Below are 19,248 nucleotides of genomic sequence, written 5' to 3'. Positions count from 1 at the left end.
AGTTTCTCTTTCTTGGTTTTGTTGGTGATACTCACTCTTGCCATCTAGCAAGGGCTCTCGTCTGCCCTGATATTCCAGACTGCTTACCTCATCCTCTGCACAAGCATGCAAACACTTTGAGTCACACAGTCTCCTGCAATACAGGCAGTGAATGTCCAGAGGACAAAACAGTGAAAGGAGAGAACTTCTGGTGTTTTTACAAGGTCACTTCTTTCACAGTGATGAATGTGGAGAACTCTCTGGAACGTTAATAGGAATTATTCAACTCTACAGAAGTCACACTAATACGAGGTCAGGGCTGCTCTGAACCCATCTGGTATTTTTGGAGCCATCTCTCATGCCAAAACACCCCTGATTCCCTAGAAGCCTTCTTCATTCAGCAACAGCTATAGTTGCCAAAAAGGAAAACATTTCACAGCTGGTGGGGAAAGAACAAAAAAGCCACAAAATCGGACAAAATATACATACTTTGAAAGAAACTGAGACTAGCACTGCTGTGTAAGATCCTTTGTAGATACCCTACTGAAGATCATACTAAGATCCATTCTGCTGATTTCAGAGCCCAGATCCCTCAGTGTAAATAAAAAACATAATGAAAATCAATGGCTTTTAACCAGTCTCCCAACTGGTAAGGCCTAACTCTTCCAAAGCCACTGTCAGATAACCCTGAGTACTAAAACATCTAATAGAGTTGGGGGATGTCTTTCTATCCTGTAATTATATCTTTTTTTTTCTGTTACTTTTTTTTGTTTTGGTGACATTTAATAATTCAGAATGCCTAAGAACCAAGCATCCCTTCCCTGCTCAATCAGACCTCAGATGAATTAATCTGGAAAAATACCACAAGGAAAGCTCTTAGACATCAAGGAAAACCTAACAAAGAGCAAGACATACAAATGACATGCAAAAGATATATGAATCAAAACTTCATCACTGCAGATTGTCAAAACCAGGGCTGACAACCCTCTGGCAAGGGCACTACAACAGAAAATGCTGTAGGAAAAGCAAATGCTTTAGAGGAAACTAGAAGCATTTTCCAACTCTAACCACTGCTGAATGAACCCATTCAGCCCCTGCGTGCCCCTGACTGCTCACATCTGTACAGGGCTGTTCTGCCACAGAAGAAATATTGTTCAAAGAGGTCAGTTTCCCCAATATTAACTTGATTGTACAGTATATTCTTTGCAAAACACCATTATGCTTTGGAAATGGGTTTTTATTTCACAGGCATTAAATCATAAACTCATAAAAACGTCTCCTTCTCCCTTTTCATTAACACAGATACACTCTGCCATTTTGGCTAACAAGAGAACACTAAAAAGCTAAGAGTCTTTACAAAGCTACCAATGTGTGAGACTGAGGCAGAGGTGATGTTCTGTTGGACAGATACACAGTTAAAACCAACAACAGTGAATGTTTTGAGTTTTGAAAGCAACTAAGAAGGAACTAAATGCAAGAAAGCACATTTCTCCAGCAATTCAGCAGCAGCAAAGTAACTCCTCAGCTGCCACTTCTGTATTTGGACACATCTCTGGGGAACAGCATGAAAGTTGATTTACAATACTTGAGTACTTCTGGAGAAAATTCAATGCTATCCATCCCTCATAATAACACTAGCATGTCCTGTGGCATCTGTTAACCACTCTTTCTCTGCAAACAGCAATTTGACATGCTTATAGTATTTTCTAGAAGTGAAGCATTTAAATACACAGTGCCTCCCATGACCAAGTCATTTTAGAAAACTTCTACCCAAAAGCAGACATGGAGTATGAATGCTTTGACCTCTTCATATATTCCTGAGCAGATATGATCTAATGATTAAAGTCTCTCGTTGCCTTAAAATCAGTGGTCATCTTAATTGAAAAAAACAGAAGACACAGACTTGTGAAAGTGAAAATACAACTGATAATGCTTTCTACCCTTATTGGCTCTTTCAGAGAGGCTAATGAACAGCCATAAGAAAAGACACATCATCTTAGAAGGAAAGGCCTCCTACACTCTTAACTGCCCAAATCATATCTGAGGCACAATGGTTGAGCAATGGACTTCAAAGAATGGGAATCAGGATGGATTTACATGGTCACACCCAAGACACTTCCATTCTGTTAGACTGAGAATTTCAGTCTCCATGCTCATCTATCAAAGAGGAAACACTGTATTACACCTGCTTAAACCTTTCTTTCATTTGTTTCTTCATAGCTTGAAATGCAAGATCAACTTTTACAGTAAGAAAGTTGCAGATGTGACACTTTGCAGTGAGAGACGCTTGTCACGGTATGTGAAAGCTGCTCAGGTACATCGCGTCTGTGATTAACAAATCCAGCCTCTGAAAATAAAGACAGGGTGTAAGATGAAATCCAATCCAGTCTAATTATTTCATATGCTAACAGTCTCAACTAATCTATCTTTCAGAAGATTCTAATCTCAAAAATATGGTTATATATCGCCGCCTACCTCCAAAACTCCGCCACTATGTCTGTGTGCGCAAGCGCTGGGATGGCTTTTGCAAGACATCCTGCACACCCACTATTAGAATCTGAATCCATATGTTACCATGTCCATTCACCTCTGTGTAACGCTCTGCTCAGCCTCAGAATTTCACCCCCTTGGTGGAAGAGTTTTTCTAAGCTTGGTATATTGTGACTGCACCACTTGTTAATCAGAACCTGTTATAAATGATTCATTACGATCAATCATCCGAGCTTTGTGTATCGTTGTATAACAGTTATCTGCACAAAAGGACAATGGAAAAGCAGAGTGGTTAATTTTCACAGGCCTTATTGATAGACAACTTGGCAACCACTTCAAGTCCTTCTCGTTTCTTTTTGATTGTCTAAGGCACAGCGTAAAATCAAAGAGTAGCGCCAGATGGAGGCCTTGCATTCTACATGGAGAGTGCATTACACTCACAAAGTTAGGGTTCAGCACAGAAGGCAGGAAAGAAATGAAACCTTACAGCAAAGAGAAGGGAAACTACTACATCTAGGTGAAGTTGTCATTAAAAATGTAAAGGAAGAAAAGCGTTGCAGGGCAAGTGTGCCAGTACTAAAGGCAGAAAGGCAGTGCCTCTGTCAGAGAGGGCCAGAACATGCCGAGTGCCATTTTTGGCTTACTGCAGAGCCAAGATGGTGCTGAAAGGAGAAGCTAATTCAGATTCAGAAAAAGCAAAAGCTGAAACAACACCTTGATGACAGACATGAAAAAAAACCACACAGCAAAACCCCCTAAGTACCAACCACACGGCATTTCACATGGTGTGACACAACTACAAAGGTTCCCCACAATTATTCTCATCTACTCTTTCCTTCTAAGCTATGCAGAGATTTTCTAGATAAGACACTACAGTTTGTATCTGTTTACAGTCCTTTCACCCTCAGCTCTCCACCTGAAATTGCTGCCTCTCCTCTTGGCCCATGTCACCTAGTCATTAGGGCTGACTACCATTGTTCAGCTGCTAACTCAACTGCAGCTAAGGAGCTCTTGAAGTAGCTGTAGAAATAGTGGCATTTTAATACCAGAGCTTAGCATAGCAACCGGCTGGACTAAGTAAATAAATAATGAAGCAGGGTATTCTAACCGATAATATAAATACACTTTCAGCAAATTGCTCGGGTCCAAAGGTCAGTCAACTTGTTTGCTCTGTCTCCAAGAATTTGTAAATCTCAACATGATGTTTAAACACAAGCATATACAAACATCAAAGTTCAATGCCGACATACTTTACACCTCAAGTCCTATGCCAGAATAGCTCTATGCCACACATGGAAAACTGTAATGCATGTGTAAGGAAGTGACAAAACACCATCCTAAACTGAATGCAGATCTTTAAATATCCTCTCATTCTGTATTTTTCTTCTTTATTCTCTATTTACTCTCATTCATCCTTCTCATAAAGTATTTATGCAGCTGTCTAATTTCTCAATTCCTCCCTTTTATTCCCCATAAAGAGGGAGATGAAACTTCGAATCTCAAGCTTTGTTTCAGGCTACCTGTGGGTTTGTATTCCTCATTGATTCCCACATACAGAGATGCCCCTGCTTATGAAGACACAGTGTTCTAAGGTAAACCACCAGCTCCTGAGCTACAGAATGGACACAGCAGCTACAGTGGCTGCTGTGCAGACACATCAGTCTCAGCCTCGCTCCCCTTCCCTCTTTTGTAAAGGAAACATGCAAACAATCTCACACCTCCTACTCATGCTGCACTTTTCTTCCTTTGCTGGATTCTCATTTGTCTTACCTCTGGACAGCTCTGGGCTGGCCAAAAGCAGCCCAGTATTTACAAAGGACTTCAGAAAGCACAAGAAATTCATTTTGCAAATGGAAAACCATTGGGGTGAAACTGAGCTCTTCTCCCCACTTTCCCAAGGGAATTGAATATTAGGACTGAAGGCTGGAGCCCTCCTGCACACACCATTTGCCCCTTTCTGAGCCAAGCCCCTCTGTGGGTGACACGCATGGCAGCAGCAGTCTGGCTTTGCCTAAGGAGAGCTACAGATGTGCTCAGCCTTGAGAGGCTGGAGCCGGCAGTCAGCTGCCCCCCTCTCTGCTTGTGCACAGTCCCAGCAACCAGGACTGCCAGGAAGCTGCTAGTAAACAGAAATGCAAGTGAGCACTAGCTGCATGCATGGGAATCACATAGCTCTCCTCTCCCTGCCACAGGAAAACCTCGGCTCAAACGTAAAGGTCCCCTTTGTCAGCAGAGAATTCACGAGGGGGCCCCTTTGTCACCTTCACATTTTTAGATGAGACGAGACAGGAGGAAGGGTAAGGGGGAGTGGCAACTTCTGAAACAGACGTCAACAGAATGGCTCAGCGTGCCTGAGTTTTGCAAAATTAGTGCGTGGTCTCCCCTCTCACCTTTTCCAAGTGATCCCATCAATCCCACCCAGAGGAGAGGGAAAAGGCTTTTAAATCTCGCAGTGGGAGATGGGGCAGCAGCAGGTGGGAGCTTCCTGTCCCCCTCCCCATCGTGCCTCCACTCACCTTTCGGGCTCCTCGTTTGGCAAACTCCCTGGCCAGATGGCGACCGATGCCTCGGCCCCCTCCGGTGATGAGCACGTTCTCCCCGCTCAGGTCTCGGAGCTTGGGCGGCAGCACCAGGCACACAGCAGCTTTCACCACCAAATAAACCATCTGCACAGGGAAAAGCAGCAAAGCTCCCAGCCACTTCCAAATCATCCTCTTGTTCCAGGCAAGTCACGAAGGCAAAATTATCTTCCAACCCTTTGCAAAACCAAGTTAAGAGAGAAAGAAAACCAATACCCTTCATGCACCCCTCGATGGGTGACAAGTCTTCAACCCCCTTCCAAAACTCGGGGGTAAAAGATTCTTGGACCAGAAAAAGAAATCCTCTCCCCCTAAAAAAACCACAGGGGTAGGAGCAAAGGAGTGCAGAAGAGCAAGTCACTCCCCTGTTTCTTGATCGATGTCCTCTGGGATTGTCACATGCAGGTAAAACGGTTTCCTTGCTTTTTAACTGGAAGACAGGTTGGTTGTTTAAAAATTAAGAGAGAGAGAGAGAGAAAAAAAAAAGAGTAAAATTAAAAGTAACCATAGATCCCTTTGCTTCAAAGACAGAAAAATCCAGTATCCAAGGGAAGGTTTTTATACTTGGAAAAATAAAATAAAGCAGCCTATGTCTCCAAATTTCAGCCTGCAGTGCCTTCCAGGCAGCTCATTTCTATTCTTAGACTCAGGAAATTGCTTAAATAAGACAGAATTGCCAGGACCTTCTTTTTAAGAAAGGCTCTATTCAGGGCAAGGTTGCTGGTTTTGTTTTAATACCTATAAATATCTATAGACGTTTTGTCCTGAGCCGGTTGCAAAGGTTGAGCTGATAACCGCCTCTCTCTGCCCCCTCTCCTCTTTTTTTCACTTGGAGTGTCTGTGATCACAGAGCAGGAATTATGCCGCACACTATTTCAGCGCTGGCTCTTACTCATTTCTCCCTATTGCTCTCTCTGCCTATCACAGCCGCAGCGCTGGGGAGTTTTTATACCCCATTAAGCCTGATTGACAGTTAAAGTGTTGGGGAGATTTCACTACTGTTTCTGTGAGTGGCTGGCTGTGCTCTCCCCTCCCCCAGAGCGGTCTGGGAGCCACCGCACATAAGCTCGCACATGCAGACAGCCTGCACGCCGGGGCTTGCTGCATCGCGCCCGGGGCGAGTGGCTGCAGCTGCAGCCGCTGTAACCCAGCCGCGCAACCCCTGCCTCCTCCCGACGACCCGCGCCGCAAGGATGGTGCTGCGGTCCGACCCGAGCCCAGGATAAAGCAGTTCCAGGAAGAGTGTGGGTTAAGGCGGAGTTCAAGGGAGCCATCTCTGCCTTAGGGAGCTCTGGCAGAGAACTGCTTGCCCAAGATAAGCTGCTGTGGACGGGAAAACTTCTTTCAGCCCTCGCTTTACTGGGCTGAGTCCAACCTGGGCTGACAGTCACCAAAAGTGTTACCGTTGGACGGCTGTTTTTACAGATAACATGACAACTCGTGGATTTTTCAAGCTGGAAGTGCCTGCATTGCTGCCAACTACTGCTCTGGTAGGGGGACAATACAAAAAGGCAGGCTCAGAATGAAGGAGGGGGACTCATTCTCTCACAACAAAGGGTGGGTTTTTCCAAGACTTTTTTGTCCAGTTACAAGGGCAGAGTTGCAACACAAGGTCTCCACAGCAGTTTAAACTGTGTTGTAACAGGAGAAAGGGCAAAGTGTTATTGCAACTGTGTCCCTAACTTGGCTGTTTGCACTGTTAAGCATTAAGCAGGTAAGCTGTGTTTTCAGTTGTACTGATAAAGCATTTCTGAGCAGGATGTCACTGCACATTTGAACTGAGCTGTTCATGCATAGTTAGTAGTTGTGGCAGCAAGCAGAAGTCATCCAATATGCAAAGCTTTGAGGATATCAAAAGATGCTGAAGAACGTCAAACCTCACACTGCTGGCTTCACAGCTGAGCTGAAAAGGCCTTCGTTTTTACGTGTGGCATATTCTTAATGAGATATACAAAACCAGCCCAGTCCCGACTGTTAACTCAGGAGGTCTGGCTCTATAGCCACTATCCTGTGCAGACATCTAGTGGTGAAAACTGGAATTACTAAAACCCGACCAGCTCCAAAGACATTCTCCAACTTTGTTGCACCTAGAGTTCCTAAAGCACTCCCTGCAATGGAAGTGTGAGTTTAAGCATCTATACCCAGGTAGCCAAGTTACATTACACGACCATTAGCGGTGAATTAGGAAGCAGAATCCCTCGTCAGAGCGGTCACTGTATCAGAGTGTTCAGGGGTTATTTATTGGCAAAAAGAAGAGGAACTGAGTTTCTGGTGCCACTCACATGTAAAGCTTGTATCATGGAGTTTTTGGAACACAAAATATGAGCAATCTCTAAATCACTGAATTTCAGCTGCCAGAAGTTAGAAGAAAATAAAATTTAGAGAGAAACTTGCAGAATTCTTACCTTTACATGCCAGGTTGTCTCATATGAAACAAGCCATTTGAGTAGCACTGCATCATCACAAAGTGTCAGGAGAGAGGATTTTGGAGAGTAGAAGATGAAGCATTCTAACTGGAATCTCTAAGTCTGTACATATTGTGAGAATCAGGTGCTATTCCCAGATTTAGCTGCATCTGAAATAACCAAAGCTCAGAGAATTTCCATTGCCACTTGGCAGCATTTAGCACCTCTGTGTGTTTTTACAGTAATACCTTTAGAAATGGAGCTTGGGGAGGCACCTGGCATTACAATTTTCCACTCAGTCCAAAAACTCTGAAGGGGAGAGAGAAATTACACAGAGAGCCTAGTATCTGGTTTAAACAAGAATGACTCAGTGTCTGGACTGGGAACAAATATAACAACTTTCTGGTGTAGAAATAAGGAGCAGTGTTGAAAATGAAAGGATATAAAGTTCATTAAAGTTGATTTTTGTTTTAGATTCCCAGGTTCAGTCTCTTTATGCATAAATCACCAGAGACATTTGAAACAGAAAAGCCAGTGATATTACACAGTTAACCTGTTCAGGTTAAACCCAAAATTAATGATTAATTTAAAACATTTGCAGCTCCTTTGAAACCTGTAGGAATAAAATAATCTTGAATATTGATTTAATGTATCTGTTGCCAGCTTGAGTAATATTCCAAAGTGTATGGAAGTGAGCTTTTTCATTCACTATGACTTTGGTTTCTTGATCTATGTGCAAAGTTGTCACCTTCACAAAACTATCATGTGCCTTTGTTCCAAAAGTTCATCTCTGTTAGTGAACCCCCTTCAGCTATATCTTCATGTAGGTTTGATTAGCCAAACTCCTTTCAGTAAATGTCTATAGGTGCAAACAGACATATCTCTGTGGATGGTAACATTTGTCACATCACAGCAGTTCTTCCTATTCTTAAGTTAAAAGCTGTCCCAAAGTGACTCCTTTTCATGTTCCTACTCAGAAGTCTTTAACCAGTGCACTGGAGCATTCAACAAGCAGGCCTGTTAATTTTGTAAAATGGCATCAGTTGCTGATGCTGTCACTCAGTTGCAGAATTAATTTTGCATTTGTTTTTCATAAACTGCAAGAACTTCCTTGAACAGAAAGGGAGCTGGAAATTAAAAGCATGCTGAAGGCATGTCTGAAAGCCATTTGGGCTAACAACTCTGTGTTTTCAACTTAAAAAACCACCCCACCTAAATATATAGTACATTGGTAAGCAGATGTGAAAAAACTGGGAAGACAGCACAGCACTGTTACACAATGGAAAGTCTATGTTATTAGGGTGCCCAGTAATACCATTTTTAACATCAGTGCAGGGTTCTTGACCATAGATAATCTATCATGATCACAGCTTAAACCTAAACCTCCTATAGAAAAGGAAAACCTTTTGCCAAGCTGATCTGGTTTTTGTTACACAAAGTGCTGCTGTCAGATCTGGATAAATCAAGAGCTAAATTTTTGTGCTTCTTGATTTCATTCTTCCCTTGAGTTCACATTTTCCATTTGAAATGTGTCCCAGTGGTTCTATGATTCCACACTGTCCTCCTATGTGTGATTAAGTGTTAAGAGTCTGATACTGTTGCCTCGAAAGTGGAGTTTTGCCATGGCCTAAGCTCAAAGGAACCAGGTTTCTGTTTAACTTCCAGCCTTGACAGAGGAGTCTGTGTCCAGCCTTGTGCAAAAAGCTACATTTGTTCCCAGGGTCTCACAATATATCAGTATCATGAAGATAAAACCAACATCTTACTGGGAAATTAACAATTTCTAGATTCAATATGTGTAAAAACAGCTGCCTTTATAAGCAGAAGTTTCCAAAGTGCATGTAGGTGCTACCTGGGATTCAAAGGGATGCAACATCAAGAATGTGCTATTTCTTTCAGTAGCTCAGTCATTTTAGTACATGATACAGATTTTGTCATTTGTACTAACCACTCTTCTTTTTCTCTCACCTATCTTTAACTAGAAGCCAGACCTCTCAATCTCTTACCCTGCTTCTTCATGTTGGAAGAGAGAATAGTAGAAAAGTACATGTAAAGAAGAATGGAGTGACTACCTTTTGTTCAACTGATTCATCTCATGTTCTCTTTAGTATATTTACCTCACTTTTACACAGTCAGTATTTACCATTCCTTCTAATTCTTCAGTCCTGACAAAACTTCTAAGACGTACAAGGAACTAGGAAGGGAGAAGAATTAAATCCATAATAAGGCTTTCAGAAATCAGCAGCTTATTGCTTCAAGAGCCTGAACTGAAATCCTGTGAAAGCAATGTGATATGGATTTTGACAAAACCAGAACAGTAGGCAAATGCCTGTAATAAGTTTACACTGGAATCTTGTAAACTAGCTTAGGAAAAAATCTCTAGATAATCCCTGAATCCCTCTAACAATGCCTTTTTAAAAGAATCCATTACATGCAGCTATAATTTCTTTCCAGAGCTAGTGCTTCACACAGAGGTGAATCAATTCATGTCCTCTAACGATCAGAAGTTTCTTCCAGCTTGCCAATTCTAGAAAGGAATCGAAAAGAGGAGGAAAGTTAGGAAGAGAATGATGTTGCCATAGCAAACTTTTTTGGTTGGAAGGCCAGGATGGATCAAGTTTAGATATATGAATTGACATAGGAGTGTAAGTTCACATCACAAATTGATAATGGGAAAATAAGATATATTGAGAGATTGAGCTGAGCTAAGAGAAGGCATAGAGGGATGCTGGGTTCTTATGCAAACCCATGGAGTTTTTAATGATGGTCTCAGCAAGGATAAGGGTTGGATTTTTAATAATTTATCTGGATATTGCTAGAACTTTACCCACTGTTAGCAGAAAGTCAGTTTGCTCATTCTTGCTGGATCACTGCCATTACTCCTACAAAGTGGTATCACTAATGTTTTTAAGGGAAGAGCAGTTTTATTTTTCAGTCACATAATTCTATCAGTTGGACTTGCTGACATTCACTGAAATTAATGATTAGACCCACTATCTTAAGAATACAGTCTCTTATAATCCAGTACTTGACCTCTAATGACTCATGTTGCTTACTCTCATTCCACACAGATAATTATTTGTTGACTACTGATTCCCATTAAAGTTTCTTGCTCTTTTCTCTGATGCATCTTTTGCATAAATGGGATATTCCTAAGTAGATATATTTCCCATGCTACTTTCAACAGGACTTGCCTTTTTTTTCTAGCCAAGATCCCACTTTGAGGTAACACCACTACAGGTTTGTTAGCCAAATGCAGAATCTTATGGTTCATAAAAGGCAATATTTCTCTTCTATGGCCATAATTCCCAGATTTTGCAAGGGTTTTTAATGGAATATCTGAAAGATTAGCAGGGATAAATATTTCAGAGTTTTCTGGGGATAAGCACAGGTTGTGCTGATTATGTCAAGCTGAGCTGATGTTTGTTTGCTTTTAAGTTTACCCAGGCAAGTTTTGTCCAGTCACACGGTGGGCAGAAATAGGGAGTTGCACCTGGTCACTCATTCCTTCACTGTCATCACCTCTGTGGGTACAAGGATTTGGTTTCCTCTATGGTCTAATCACAGCCTAAATTATCAATAACAAAGGAAAACATAAAATCGTCTTGGGAAAAAAACAGCAAAATACGAAGTTGTAAAGACATCAAAATCCTTTAGAATGGATCACAATAGGTTAGGGCCAAAGTTCTCCAAGACAAGAAGGAGTTTCCCTCTGATCTTAGTGGGCTATTGGTGAGCCCAGAGATCCTTGCTGCACACTCAGGGAGCTTGCAAATAACTCCTAGCTAACATGAATCTCTAAAAGCAAAATTCCTGTAGATCTACTTCAGAATGTCTGTTCTAACTGTTCTGCCCATCTGTCTGTCTCAGTGATATAGCAGGAAAAAGATATCAGCACTAAGCAAAAAGCCTTAGAATCATACTTCAGGCATATTCCAAGAGCAGAAGCATTACAGTTCCTGAACTGGAGACCAGAGTTGAGCATTGCCAGTCTTCTATGGGTTCTTAAGTAGAGGTAGTATCTTTCATTACACTGACTAGTACACTTGCAAAGGAAAAAAATCACACATGGCTTTTCAGATCATGAAGCAGAACACAATTAAACCAGATGTAAAAGATTAAGTTCATTTGCAATTTTGGAACATACATAATAATGGCATTTCCTGGATGTGAGTCTTCTGCATATGAACACTGATGACACTAAACAAAGTTGTAATAGCAGGATGTTTGTGTGCTGGTAACAAGTGACAGCTTTATCTGTAGGAGGAGGGTGGAGTAATTTTGGTATGCAAATTAATTCTCTGTGAAGGGTATAAATACTGACAGAATCATATCAAATCATTCTCTAATCAATTATTCACACCAAAGAAAAATGGAAACCTTTTATACTCTGGCTTTAATTACAGGAATTCTAGTTGCTTTTGTACTACTGGTTTTAATTGCAACTTATCATGATTCCTTCAAGATAGAGACTTCTGATGTTGACCAGCCACTAAAGCTCCGCTTATATCACTACACATTTACTCTGGTGGAAATTCTGGTGAGTTTATCATGCTTTGTGCTCTTGTGACTTTCAGGAAAGGAAAAGTCTGAGTAGGACTGTGAAGATATGCATCTAAATATATCTGTAAAGGAAACCAACACAGTAACACAGATTTTCAAACTTGATTTGGTATTCTATTACTGTATAGAAAAGCAGCCAGTATGAGGAGAGTTCTTTTAAAGACTGTCATATGCATTTCTAAGCTGCAACTGTCATTTCATTGCCTTCTATCATGAAATGATGGGTCATCTGGATGACAGAGGGCTGTGAATATCATTTACAGGAATAATAACATCCAAACCTTCTGGATCTCTGTGAACTTTGACATACTCCTAAATTTTTAACCATCTACAGTAATTTTCTTACCTGTTATTCTGTTCTTATTTCCACAGTGACTGAATTACTGTACCTTAGTTAAATATCATAGAATCGTGTAGGATGAAAGGCACTTCCAGAGGTCCTCTAGTCTTTCTGGCTAGTTTCTCTAGTTTCAGCTAGACCTGTTATCACTTATCATTAAGTACTTGTAAGGCAGGTTTGCTGCGCTGTGTGCTTTGCCATCAGAGAAAGAACCAGCTTTGGCCCAAAAAACTTTCAAAGAAGGCAAAAGGAGTACATAAGAGCAGCCCAAGCCCTATCACATCTGGCACATAACACATCAAAAGAATATCTGCAGGAAAATCACAGAGTGGTTTCATTAAAGTTTGTACACAGCTCATGTCAAGTAAAGGTGTTCCCTAATCCTCTAGTTACACATGAATAAATGTAGTAACTAAGGCTCACACCCTGAAAGACTGTTGGGAGCACTATAATCTATTAATAAAGACTTGAACTTCCATAGCAGCATTCACCAAATCCACTAATTGGTCCCAGTTCTCCAGTGGCCTGTGCCCCATGTCCCTTTCTGCGCTGCCTGGCATGAAAGAAGGGTCTGCTGTCCTCATGCATCTCACACTGCTTTTCATTTAAACTATATATAAACTTAATAATATGACCACAATACAGTAGTATGACAGTATGTTACTAAGTTCTCCATATTTCTGTTCTTGGATGGACGAAAAGATTCTTTCAGGTGATTCTGTTCACTCTCCTTTTACAGCTTCTAAGTGGCTGTTAGGCAATAGCACACATTCTGTCTTCACTGATAATATGAATGATTCTGAGTTTAATAAGTGCAATTATTGATGAAGTTTTTGAAGAGAATACATACCAGATTCCCCATTCTCCTTCATGACAATATTCTCCCTGAATTTGAAGATGCCTCTGTGATGTTGGGAGTTCCTAAGGTAAGGAAAGAGGGTATTTAGACAGAGTGCTCTGATACAGAGTTGATCGTATCTATTACTATCTGTCATCTGAAAGCTCTGTAAAAGCTCAGGGATGTTAGAAAGTACAGATAAGATTAAATGGTATGGCAATTTTGCCAATTTCAATCATTCCAAAATCATAACTCTGACCATAGTCATGAGAGCTTTAAAAAATTGCTGTTTGGGGAAGGTTACATTGAAGGTTTCTTTCACCCTTGCCTTAGTTCTTATATTCAGTTTTCCCTTTGCCACGATATCTAAAATTGTGCCTTCAGAAGTGAGGCAAGAACCATGTCTATCCATTTGTCTCTAGGAACTGAGACTTAAAACATCCCAAGCACTGCTGGCAGCTGTGTTACAATATGTTGTGAAAAAACTCCACAGATCATCTCTGCATTCCCATCTTTGTTTCTAAGTTATTTTCTTTCTCTTCCATGGCTCATGGTGGTTTGTTTTATTACTCCTCACTCAACTTGTTTACTGCAGCCTGGTCTGGATTATTAGACAGAATGAATCTATGCTGTTTGAGCAAGGCCTTGTTGAGTAACTGAGTCTTGCAACACACTTGAACTACAGGAGATTTGGCTTCATATGCATACAACAGCTGGGACCATGCACCTAAGAAAGTTCTGCCTCTTTGTCTTACTCTGGCATTCTTTAACAGCAAAATTACTATTTAAGGTTTGAATTATCTCTGAGATAGACAGAGCAGTTCTAAATTAAAGGCCAGATCCACCAGGCTGGAAAGAACCCTTTACAAAAGCCTAGCTGGCCATTAGTTTATAAAGCACGGGATACAGCAGTGTACACAAGGCCTCCAAATAAAGGCAGATTCCAGTGTGATCTTCAGACTATTAATTATTGATTTGCCTTGGATAAGAAAAGTTTTAACACTTCAAAATGTTTCTTTTCCCTGATTACATGTAAGAAACTGATTGCAGAGCCATTTCATCAATACCTGTGAGATCTTGATGAAACCAACAGTTTGACTGATGGAGGAGTGAGATTAAAGACCATTTTCATTAGTTATTCTTTTAGGCCAGCAGCCCTTCATTCTTAATTATAGGCCCTAATGATTTTGTTAAAGCTTCTTCTCAGTGACCCTGTGGCATGGAGGTGACCCAAGACCTTTACGGTAACAAATCCTGCACACAAGCTAACATGATTCTTTTTCTCCCAGTATAATAAATGCTGCTAGGCTAGGAATGTTTACATCTTACCTAACCTTAAATACTTGAACTGAAGCACCTGAAGTACACAGCCTGCCTTTACAATCAATGGAGTCACACAGGCTTCTCCAGAGCGTGACTTAACACATCTGAAATCAGAACCATCCTCAAGAAATGCCTCTTCTAATCAGTGAAGAGAAAAAGGAGCCACAGGCCTCATGACTCCTAACTTCCATACCTAATGTTACTTGTGGTAAATCCAGACCAGAGAAACTAGAAGGTATTTATAAGCTTCACGGACAACTGTTCCAACATTCTTCCAGAAACAATGGTACCTCAAATGGTACCATTTCAGAACTGAAATCACGAAGCCACTAGAGTTAGTTGTGGTAATCCTATGAAGTAGCTGTTGTGGTTTAACCTCAGACAGCAACTAAACATTACACAGCCAGAGAAACAAAATCAAGTAAAACTCACAGGTTGAGATAAAGGCAGTTTAATAATGGAAATTATTATAAGGAAGATAAAAAGAGAGTGAAATAAACCCCAGAAAGCCAAGAGATGCACAATGCAATTGCTTACCCCCTGCTAACAGATTCCCAAACACTCCCCAAGCAGAAATCTACTCATCTTACCCACCTTTCTCCAGTTTATATACTGGGCATGGAATATACAGGGGTATGGAATAGCCCTCTCCCAATTTGGGTCAGCTGTTATGGCTGTGTCCCCTCCCAACTTCTTGTGCTCCTCCTGCCCTCTTGTTGGCAGGGCATGAGAAGCTGAAAAATCCTTTACACTAACACTCCTTAGCAACAACTGAAAACATGAGTGTGTGGAATCAACATTATGCTTGTACTAAATCCAAAATACAGCGCTATACCAGCTACTAGGAAGGGAATTAACTGTCCCAGCCAAAACCAGGGCAGTAGCAAATAACCAATGCAATTATCCTAAATATAGTATAGAAAAAGGAGGTTTATGGCTTTTATAAAGTGGAAACACTTGAATTCCCTATTCTAATTTCTCATTTTTCCTGTTTATTTAGGCAATGAAATTAGAAAGTTTGGGTATCCTTGAGGAGCATGTATTTATGAGGCTGATTGCTGATGGACTGCCAGCATTCAGGGATTCAAAGCTCTTCACCAAGGATCTGCGTTTTGATGAAGTACCAGTGAGGATTTACCTCCCAAGAGCACCATCTGAGAGCAAACGGAGAGGAGTCATCTTCTTTCATGGAGGATGTGGGATGTTTGGAAGCATCAGTAAGGAACTGAAAAAGAAATGATGATGATTTAGGATTGTTAATGATACATTTTTAATAACTCTCCTAAACTTAAGAAGTGACTGAAGCTTAAGTAGAGAGATTGATATACAGAAAGAACAGAATCATAGAATGGTAGGGGTTGGAAGGGACCTTTAGAGATCATCTAGTACAACCCCCTGCAGAAGCAGGTTCACCTAGATCAGGTCACATAGGAACATGTCCAGGTGGGTCTTGAAGCCCTCCTAGGAAGGAGCCTCCACAACCCCTCTGGGCAGCCTGTGCCAGGGCTCCCTCACCTCACAGTGGAAGAGTTTTTTCTTATGTTTAAATGGAACTTTTTGTGTTCCAGCTTCATCCCATCACCCCCTGTCCTGTTACTAGCTACTATAGAAAAAAGGGATGTCCCAACCTCCTGACACCCACCATTGAGATATTTATAAATGTTAAGATCTCCCTCAATCTCTTCTCCAGACTAAACAGCCCCAGTTCCCGCAGCCTTTCCTTGTATGAAAGATGTTCATTAATGTTTGGTTTACTTTTTAAACTCTCTAATTTGCCCTTATTTAGTATCTAATTTATTTTTTATAGAATATAGCATAGTTTATGACACAAATTCTCCTTACAGTAAGTGCTGCTGCTAAAGCAGTACATTCTTTTTTTGTCTGAAAACCTGACAAAAGGCAACACCTGCATTCTTCCCTTTGATCTCTAACTGCATGTTATTGAGGCTTCTGTAAACAGTAAGTATGGCCATTCAAGTGGCCTATAGCAGGCATTTTAAAACATGTGTCCAAGATACCTGTACTTTAGTTATGTTGCTTGTTTTTTCCAAGTTATTAGATACCATTTATTAAATGGCATCAGAATTCTGATATTGAAAGAACACATCATTGAGGAGACACTTGGAAACGAAACCTTCTAAATACAACAAATTCAGAATTGAAGGAAAAAATCTCCCTACATATATAAACTTTACAGTGTGTCCTGATAAGTCTAGATTGTTTTTATCCTGAAGAAAATTTGGATAGATGACTAAATAGACAAAGGGCCCACAGTCATGGCAATATGGCCTAAAAAATAAGGAACAATATTTCTTCAAGTGTTCCATGATATTAATCACATTAACAACATTTCTTCTCCAGGAACTGATGAAAGGTTATGCCAGTACATAGCCAGAGAATCTGATTCAGTGGTTGTGTCTGTTGGGTAAGTGAGATCCACCCACTTGTTACTCCCAGAACTAGGCAGTTCTGCTGCTTCTCCCCCTACTCCCCCACTCCCTGAACAATGCCAGTCCTGTACTTACATTTCTTTGAATATAAGAAAAGAAACTGAGCTCTAGTGTCATGTACCCCTATGTAGTTTTATATGTCATTGGAATCAAACTACAGCACCTTAACTTGACTGGATATCTGCTTTGCTTTTCATAACATGGAAGTTGTTAGTTAAGAAATAAACAGATTGTTACTTTATTATAACTTCTCTGTATCTTTAAAGTAAATAAGTGGTTTTGGTGAGGTTTTGCAAATGCATGAGACACAAAATGACACATTCAATATCTCTATTTGTAATACTAGCTGTCTTTTGTACGTTTCAGGTATCGTTTATCTCCTGAGTTTAAGTACCCAGCCCAGTCTCTGGACTGTCTCACTGCTACTGGACACTTTTTGAAGACTGCAGACGACTATGGGGTGGATCCCAATCGGATCATTGTTTGTGGGTTTAGTGTAGGGGGCACTTTTACTGCTTATGTTTGCCAAGAACTGCTCAACAGAAAAGATATCCCAAAGATATGTGCCCAGGTACTAATCTGTCCATTTCTCCAAGCACTGAACCTTCAGCTGCCATCTTACCAGAAAAATGCTTTCACTGCCATCTTGTCCCAGAAACGCTTAGCCCGTTTTATTCTGAAGTACTTGAATAAGGATTGCTCTATGGCAGAAGCTCTTTTGGCAGGTTCTCATGTTCCTGAGAGTATGAATTTGAAATACAGAAAATGGATAAATCCAGATCTTATCCCAGAGGCACTGAAACTTGGCTATAAACCACCGCTACCCACTTCATTTTTACCTCAAGTCCATGAAGAAATAAAAGAACTGTGGGAGACAAGATTTTCCCCACTGTTGGCAGAAGATGCTGTTGTTTGTCACCTACCTGATGCTTGTATAATTACCTGTGAGCACGATGTGCTCAGAGATGATGGATTGTTGTACAAGAAACGTTTAGAGGACAATAACATAAAAGTGACCTGGTACAACGTGGAAGGAGGCTTCCATTGTTCACTGGGATTTTTTGCTTATGGCATTTTCTCTTTTCCATCATCAAATAAAATAGCAAATCACATCTTAAACTTTATAAAATGCTATTAAAAGGTTTTCTTGAATACAGCAAACTGGTATTTATAAGCTATTTGTGTGTTAGAATCTAGGCAAGAAATTAATCTAGGCAAGTTAAGATTAGCATGGTCTGCTGAGTTCTGATTTTCAGTTGCAATTACTTGGGAACGTGATGTATTTTTCATCTTTGTTTTCTGGGTTTTTCTTAAAAATCCACTAATTGGTATGCTTGATTTGCTTTCCTTATGTTGTAAGAATCTTTGTTCTCTCCATACATCAAAGAAAAAAACTTCACCACAGCAAAAACCCCCATTTTTAAAGCATGCAGGACATGAGTAACCAGCAATGTGCGTGTGCTTATCCACATCACACACACAAAATCAGCATGAGAGCACAGATAAAATGCTCTCCCAGTGCCTCTGGAAACTGAAGATACTTTCAGTACTTCTGAGATGAGTTGTAATCATCAGACCATGTGTATAGGCAAATAATAGCTTTGGACTTGGTTGTAAAACCTGAAGAAGGGAATTGGGTGTACTCATAAATCTGATATTTGAGCAGTTAATCCACGGCTGTTCTGCCAGGGTTGCACTGTTATCTGTACTTCTGCAAGGTGGACTGAATTTAGTTTGGGTGTGTCTTCATGAACCTCAGTCAACCTGTAAGTCATTAGGCTTAGCTTTGCTTGGGATAATTTTTATTCATGTATCTTGCTGCTTTGAACTTTCCAAGCCAGGTTTGTTCTTTTGATGATAGAGATGGTTGGAAATGAACTAAGAATGTCCACATAGTTCCACTTTACAAGTTATCACATGATCACATATGATCTCATACTATTTTACACACATCTCATTACAGCATGTATTCTCTTCCCAGTCAGTTTAGCAATCCAATACTTGGTTTCTTCCCATTATTTGCTGGACTTATGCCTTGTTTATTGGGCCAGTGTTCAAACTCTACACTGATCTGCTCCTGAGATTTTTCTACAGTCTTTATCCATAGGTCTTTAATTTACTACAAATATTAATACATTTATCTTTATCATGCACCATCAGTATTATTAGCTCTCTTGAACACATGCACTTTAATCTGTATTGAGGGTTACAACCACAGAAGTGCAGATGGGTAAGTAGAGAACAGCAAGTGCTGAAACAATGTTTTCCTTTTTTAGTAGTG

At 40.6% G+C, this 19,248-nt stretch overlaps 2 protein-coding genes across 5 annotated transcripts in view; one reads left to right on the top strand and one right to left on the bottom strand.

Annotated features, from left to right (window-relative positions):
* DHRS3 (dehydrogenase/reductase 3) overlaps positions 1-6,324 on the bottom strand; it is a 30,434-nt gene extending 24,110 nt beyond the window's left edge. For 2 of the 4 annotated variants that reach the window (XR_009820213.1, XR_009820212.1), the window contains exon 1: positions 4,986-5,478. Coding sequence is in view for 2 of the 4 variants with exons in the window: in XM_062013079.1 (XP_061869063.1) it covers positions 4,986-5,180 (195 nt within the window). In the remaining 2 variants the exon portion in view is untranslated. Of the gene's footprint in view, positions 1-4,985 lie in introns of all 4 variants that reach the window. The other 2 variants (XM_062013079.1, XM_010210010.2) reach the window with 2 other exon arrangements.
* A 5,275-nt stretch (positions 6,325-11,599) lies between these two features.
* On the top strand, positions 11,600-18,105 carry LOC104563535 (arylacetamide deacetylase-like 4). The gene is made up of 4 exons (XM_010210012.2): positions 11,600-11,993; positions 15,518-15,734; positions 16,879-16,942; positions 17,334-18,105. The coding sequence occupies exons 1-4, from the start codon at positions 11,826-11,828 to the stop codon at positions 18,103-18,105; spliced, it is 1,221 nt and encodes a 406-aa protein (XP_010208314.2). The 5' UTR covers positions 11,600-11,825.
* Positions 18,106-19,248: the final 1,143 nt, after the last annotated feature.

The sequence above is a fragment of the Colius striatus genome, chromosome 21, assembly GCF_028858725.1.
Source record: "Colius striatus isolate bColStr4 chromosome 21, bColStr4.1.hap1, whole genome shotgun sequence".
Lineage (NCBI taxonomy): Eukaryota > Metazoa > Chordata > Aves > Coliiformes > Coliidae > Colius > Colius striatus.
This window is presented reverse-complemented; position numbering and strand designations above follow the sequence as displayed.

Excerpts from the sequence above, each read along its gene's own strand:
- LOC104563535 (XM_010210012.2), top strand. The coding sequence starts at position 11,826 with ATGGAAACCTTTTATACTCTGGCTTTAATTACAGGAATTCTAGTTGCT. Across the intron at positions 15,735-16,878 it reads TGGGATGTTTGGAAGCATCA|GAACTGATGAAAGGTTATGC; the intron begins GTAAGGAACTGA and ends TTTCTTCTCCAG. Across the intron at positions 16,943-17,333 it reads TCAGTGGTTGTGTCTGTTGG|GTATCGTTTATCTCCTGAGT; the intron begins GTAAGTGAGATC and ends TGTACGTTTCAG.